This window comes from Miscanthus floridulus, chromosome 9 (genome assembly GCF_019320115.1).
Source record: "Miscanthus floridulus cultivar M001 chromosome 9, ASM1932011v1, whole genome shotgun sequence".
NCBI classification, from domain to species: Eukaryota; Viridiplantae; Streptophyta; class Magnoliopsida; order Poales; family Poaceae; genus Miscanthus; species Miscanthus floridulus.
The window spans coordinates 54372589-54379345 of NC_089588.1; the positions used below are offsets into that span (position 1 = coordinate 54372589).

Below are 6757 nucleotides of genomic sequence, written 5' to 3' on the forward strand. Positions count from 1 at the left end.
TAAGTAGTGTAAAATTCATGGTTAACATAATTATTCTCATTTTGCAGGCAATGATGAAATTTTATTGCCAAGTTTTTTAAGATGAAACCATTTAGATTTGACTTAGAAACATGTTTCACAATGATTGTTTTTAGTTTATAGCATTGCACCACTTATAGTTATGAAATATTCCATCTTCAATTGCAGGTGGCAGCATTCTTCTGTATCAAACTTTTATTTTTCCTCATATTGTGAAAATTTTGGGACCTGTCACTACATCCCGTGTCGTGGCTGTGAGTACAAATTAACGTGCCTTTTATCGTTTCTGTTGATAATTAAAATTCCATTTCACTAATTTCACATGCTATGATGATCTTGCAGTTTTCATCTATGGTGCTTCTATTTACTTATCCATCCATGACACATCTCTCAGGATTTTGGTTGTCTATAGTGCTAAATGTTGCATCAGCACTAAAAGCCAATTTTGTCGTAAGTGCCCTAATTTAATAACCATACTATTTCCCTTCTATTAGAATATTTAAATGTGGATGCTAAGATACCTGTGTAGTGTAATGTTCCACAGGTTCCGACTTTCTCCCATCCATAATAAGTGTCTTATTTTTATAATTCTAGTGTATATACGATAAACCATATTGAAATGGAACTTTAATAAGTTTTGTATATAGTTAGAATGCAAAGATTTAATGAAGTATCCAACTTTTGCTTTTTCCCATTGTAAGAGTTGGTTCAGTTGGATTCTGTGTTTTCTATATCAAGCTTTGTATTGATCAGTGTCTTACTAACACCATTCCTTCTTGCACACATATGCTAGGTTACAATTATTACATGCTCATTAATTCTTCAAAATAATTCTGTGGTATGTGCCTTTACATCCTGTTGCATTTATACCAGTTCACTTACATATACAACTTTTTGAGATATTTTTCCTATGCATTCAACACAGACTCAATATCAAAGAGCTACAGCAAATGGCTTAGCAACTACTTTATTGTCGTTTTCAAAAGCACTTGCTCCAGTTGGAGGGGGTATTGCGTAAGTGAAATTTTAATTAGTCATTTGCTAAAATTAAGTGTTCATCTCTGTTTTAGATTATCAAGCTGACTGGGAGTATTCCTTTTGTAAAAGTTAGCACATACATGTCAAGGTTTGCTTAAAAGGAAATACAATAATATAAAAATATGAACATGGTGTGTGAATACCATATGACCCAAATTTAACTTATATGTAAAAAGAAAATATGATGAAAATATTTTTATGTTTGTTTTAGTTTAGCTTTAGTGTAGTAGCTAACAATTTTTGTCCATTTTGAATAACCTTTATATCTAATGTTGTGACACAGACTTACTTTTACGATAGTTCCTTAGTGTGAATGCATATATATAAAAGCATGGTTGTCATTGATGTATATGTCATCTTTTACAATTATTATATAGTTGCATAGTCGATATGTTCAGTGAGGAAATTTATGCAGTCCAGTGTGTGTCTTTACTATCTACATATTTTTCCTGAAGTCAAATGCATTGACAAGAGTTTTAATTAGTACTGAAATATTTATCTACCTGCAATATTAAATATAATGATTCAATTGATAGTTCTCATGGGTTTAAATTAAAGTGATTTGTCAATGCAGGTTTTCATGGGTGCAGAAACGTCAACATGCTTTCTTCTTTCCAGGTAAGCGCTGACAATATATTTTGTTATAAAACTGACTAAGAAATAAGATTTTTGAAATTGCATTTATAAAGTAGGTGCAAAAATGAGTTCTCAAGGGCCATATTTTTCCATGAAACTACTACACAAAAAATATTATTTTATACAACAATTTGAGTAACTAGACTACCTTTCCACAAATTTTTCGAAAAGGTAGTCATATCCTACTGCTACAAGTCGTTGGTTTTGCCCGGATTCGGCAGGCAGAGGGTACCAACAGCGACAGGCCAGGCCAACTTTGTCCATTAGACTGTGGCAAACTATATTTTTAATCACGTGGTCATCACAACATCGAGCAGACCAAATTCACTGTTTGGAAACATTTTATTTAAAAGATTTCTATGTTACCCGTTCACTTGAACTAGAGGTGTACAGCATGAAAAAGATTCTTATTGACAAACGTAACTTAATATGCAGGTGACCAAATGTTGTTCTTCCTTATGGACCTCATAATGTTCATCGCACTAATTTGGACATTCAAGCCATTTCTATCCTTGCCGGTGCAACTCTCTTCAAGTTAATTAGCCAATCCAGTCCTGACTTTTCGAAGAGGCCTGGGACAAAACAAAGTTGGAGAACCAATGTTTGAATGCTAAGCTTATCTCAATTGCAAAAGACAATAATGTCCTGCAAAGAAAAAAGTTGCAAAGCAATCTTCATTACACATTGGTCTTGTATCATTTTTCATTTCCAGATAAGTACTCTGCAGATATATTTCCACGAAGAAAAAAATATGTATATAGTATGAGCAGTCACTGATCTGGGTAAGAGAATGGACGAGTAGAAAGAGATCATTTGAGCTGGAATACATGAATCAGTGAGAGATCATTATGGGCACCGGACCAAGTTTCTGTAGCACCAACACCAAGTAAGATCCAAACTATAAAGTATTGGTGGCTGAAAAGTATAAAGTATTGGTGGCTGAACTTCTGCTATAGCGTTATATAAGCTACAGAGAGTTGAGCAAAGGGCTGTAGTTTCTTTTGAACCCAGTACAATCACCGAGATTGAATTCCATCACTTGCCTGTATCTGTTATGTCACACCCAATTTTAAGGATAAAATTGAATGCACTAAACTCGTGTGTGCCCAGGAAACAATCACACACACAAGCTGACAAATTACAATAGTATCATCACAGTGTCCCATACATCAGAGTTATAATAGACTTAGTCTCATACATCATAGCGGAATAATAAAAATAAATTGAACTCTCGTGGCCGTCATCACAGGGAAGGTCAACTGGTTGACCACAAGCCTAATAATCCTCCGGGAAATCCTCATACCCGTTGTCATCTGTTACCCATCCGGGATTTTTATCCAAGTAAAGAAAATAAAGAAGTGTAAGTACATTTCGTACTTAGCAAGCTAACATGGGGTTATGAAGCTCAAAAAGGATAGACTCTGGTTTACTGCGGTTAGCATTTTTAATAGGTCAAACTTTTATTCTCAAGTATTATCAAGTTATGCTTAAGCTCCCATTTAATTCCCATAAGAACAAATATCGGGGTCAGGTGTACCATATATCATCATTGAACAACTTTAAATGATCATCAACAATTAACCAGTTATTCTGTGAGTTTTCCGGGCCGCTCGTAAACGTGAGCACGGCTGTTATAACAGTTTGTTACCCTCTGCAGAGGTGGTGCACATTCACCGCGAGTCGTGATCCCCATACGCCCGGGTTAATTACTCCCATGTCACTACCAAGGTGAGCGGGCAGGGTACACTATGAAGCCATTTCATAGGTTTCCCTAACAAGTTAGGGCCGCTAGGTTTCCTTGGCAGGCAGATGTAGGGACCCCCCTTTCCTATGGCACAAATCCATCGCGGCTATACTCATAGGAACAGAGGCAGCCCTATACCCAAAGTGGCAAGCCCCATTTGCGCCAAAAAGGTAACCTCTAACCAGCTAGGAAAGGCCCTATTACTGAGCTAAAGTCAGAGCCATATGACTCTCCCGGTTGCACTGTCAGTCCCAGCTTTTGCCGACAGATAAGTCCTTATGGAGGGCCAGGAGCAACATGAACAAAGGTCATTTGCACTTTCGCCCTATGGAACAGTTGTTATAATTCATGTTACTCACTTTGTTCCATAGTATCATTCATCTATATGTATATCAAGTTCAGTTAGAGCACTAGCAATCTACCCATATGCATTTAACCCATAGGAGACAAGGAACAGGATAACAATCACTAGGATGTCCTTACGGTTATCAAAATTAGACACATGCAAATGAGTAATTGATTAAAGTGAAATAGGACATCAAGGAAGGCCCATGTTATACTTGCCTTGGTTCACAAACTCGTGCTGGTCCTGCTGGTCGTCGAAGAGTTCTTGGTCTCCAACGTTTTCCTCACCGTCTGAACGCGACCAACACGGCAACATACAACATTCCAAAAGCATTCATGCAAAGCAAACACTCCTATCATTAGAACAGTACACCAACAGTATTGAAATCAAATAAAACATTTGTAAAACTAATCTACGTTTCGTTATGATCACGTCAACGCGAAGTTCACGAAAAACGGAGCTAAAATGCGAAAGTTATGATTAAAACGGGTTTTCCAATAGCCCTATATTTAATTAAATCTAATCATGAAATTAAAAAGTTCCAAACTTGACTAACAGTAGCTCCAACATGTAGCTTATGAAATTACGAAGCTAACGCGATTTGAATGGATCAATTCGGAGTTAAAACGACAATTCTATAAGCGAAACAGTTCGAATGGCATTTCTGTAAATACTGAAAGCGTACTTTTGACTTACCCGTGAAGTTTACGCTTTCTAAACGGGATTGCGCATTCGAGGAAATACGCTAAGGACGGCGGGTTAGGACTTAGAAAAGTCCAGGGGCTCTTTAGCAAATTTACCCCCGAAGGGGTATCTTCTATTTCCGGCCGTTGATCGCGCGATGGACGGTTCGGATTAGCCTGGGGGGTTTCGGCCGGCCGGAACAGTGACTCCGGCGAGGCAAGCCATGGCCGGCAGCGTGAAGCTCACAGGCGCGCGCGGTAAGGGGCCTACGGCCCACGGTTCTAAGAACCAAAAGCACCGGGCAAATGAGGGGGAGCGAGCGAACACGTCCATGCCAAGAAATCAGCCGGAGGGGAAGGCCGGGGCGGCGGACACCATGGCCGGCGGCTGGAGCTCACGGACGTCTACGGAAAGGGCGCTAAACGCCACGAAACGCGAAACGAAACGCATGGGGAGGGAGAGGGGACCACGACGAGCTCACCACGGGCGAAAATCGGAGGCGGTGACGGCTCGGAGACGACGGCGACGCGGACGGCGAGATCGGTGGTCGGCGGGGCTCCTCCGTGCGGCAGTTGCGGCCGGGACGAGGCGAAAACGGAGCGGGGGCAGCAGGGGGCGCGCGAGGGGGGGCTCGACTGCCTTTTAACGAGGCCGAGGGCAACGGGAGGACGCGCCCACGACGCGCGTCGTGGCGGCGGTTGCTGCAGCGCCAGGAGCGGGCGGTTGCCGAGCCGCGCGGGGTAGGGGACGGCGCCGACAGGTGGGGCCCGGGCGTCAGCTGCTGGGCGCGGCAGTTGCCTAGTGCGGCGAGGCTGGGCCGGCACGGTGCGCGCGGCTGGGCTGGCGCGGCTGGGCCGGCGCGGGGAGCGCGGCTGGGCTGCTGGCGCGAAGCTGGGCCGAGCGGGAAAGGGTGGGCTGGGGCGCTGGCTGCGGTGCTGGGCCGCGGGGAAAAAAAAAATGGCCATGGGCCGAATGAGAGGAAGGGGAGGAATGGAAGGAAATTCCCTTTTTCTTTTTATAAATAAAATTTTCAAACTCATTTTCAAAAGGTTTTTTTTAGAACCTTTTAGCATTTGAATAAAACACCCGTCACAGAAGTAAATATGCAATAGCATGAATGCATCAACATGTTTCTATTCTTGCATTTTCTTTTAATTTTATAAAAGTAATATTACTTCCTAATTTGAATTGCACATATAATTGCATATTTAAATCAAATTTACTATTTTAAAAAGAATTCAAATTTTTGGGTGTTACAATTCTACCCCCCTTAAGATGAATCTCGTCCTCGAGATTCGGGTGATTGCTTACTCAAACAGTTGGGGATAAGTCTTTCTCAGATCCTCTTCTCTTTCCCAAGTAGCCTCATCCTCTGTGTAACGATTCCACTGCACCTTGCACATCTTTACTGTTCGGCTTCTCGTAACTCTTTCGGCAGTTTCCAAGATCTTTATCGGATACTCTTCATAAGTAAGATCTTCCTTGACAACAAGTTCTTCCAAAGGAATTTGTTCTTCTGGTACCCTCAGACACTTTTTCAACTGGGAAACATGAAACACGTCGTGCACACCGGACAAGCTCTCAGGCAATTCCAACTGATAAGCTACTTCTCCACGTCTCTCTAGGATCTTAAAAGGTCCTATATACCTTGGTGCTAACTTTCCCTTCATATTAAATCTTCTCACACTTCTCATTGGTGACACTTTCAGGTACACATAATCATCAATCTCGAAAGTCAGCTCTCTTCTGCGAGTATCAGCGTAACTCTTCTGTCGAGACTGAGCTACTCTCAAATTGTTTCTAATCATTCTCACTTGTTCTTCTGCGTCTCTAAGGACATCGGGACCAAACACTTGGGTTTCTCCAGTCTGATTCCAGAACAAAGGTGTTCTACACTTACATCCATACAACGCCTCGAAAGGTGCCATCTTGAGGCTCTTTTGATAACTGTTGTTGTATGAGAACTCTGCGTAAGGCAGACTCTTATCCCAACTATCACCATACTGAAGTGCACAGGCTCTCAACATATCTTCCAAAATCTGGTTGATCCTTTCAGTCTGTCCATCAGTTTGCGGGTGGTAAGCAGAACTGAAATTCAACTTGGTTCCCAAAGATCTATGTACTTTATGCCAGAATTGCGATGTAAATTGGGTGCCTCTATCCGACACAATTTTCTTGGGAACACCATGTAAGCACACTATTCGTTCCATGTATAACTCTGCTAATCTTGAACCATTATATGTAGTCTTGACTGGTAAAAAGTGAGCGACCTTAGTGAGTCGATCCACTAT

The 6757-nt window shown here is 41.5% G+C and overlaps 1 protein-coding gene across 1 annotated transcript; it reads right to left on the reverse strand.

The window, feature by feature from the left end:
- Positions 1-4808: 4808 nt before the first annotated feature.
- On the reverse strand, positions 4809-5431 carry LOC136479931 (predicted GPI-anchored protein 58). The gene is made up of 2 exons (XM_066477632.1): positions 4948-5431; positions 4809-4870 (listed from the first exon to the last, which is right to left on the reverse strand). The coding sequence occupies exons 1-2, from the start codon at positions 5429-5431 to the stop codon at positions 4809-4811; spliced, it is 546 nt and encodes a 181-aa protein (XP_066333729.1).
- Between the last annotated feature and the right edge of the window lie 1326 nt (positions 5432-6757).

Coding starts and splice junctions, on each gene's coding strand:
- LOC136479931 (XM_066477632.1), bottom strand. CDS start 5,431: ATGGCCATTTTTTTTTTCCCCGCGGCCCAGCACCGCAGCCAGCGCCCC. Junction 4,871..4,947: donor GCCTCCGATTTTCGCCCGTG/GTGAGCTCGTCG, acceptor CCCTTTCCGTAG/ACGTCCGTGAGCTCCAGCCG.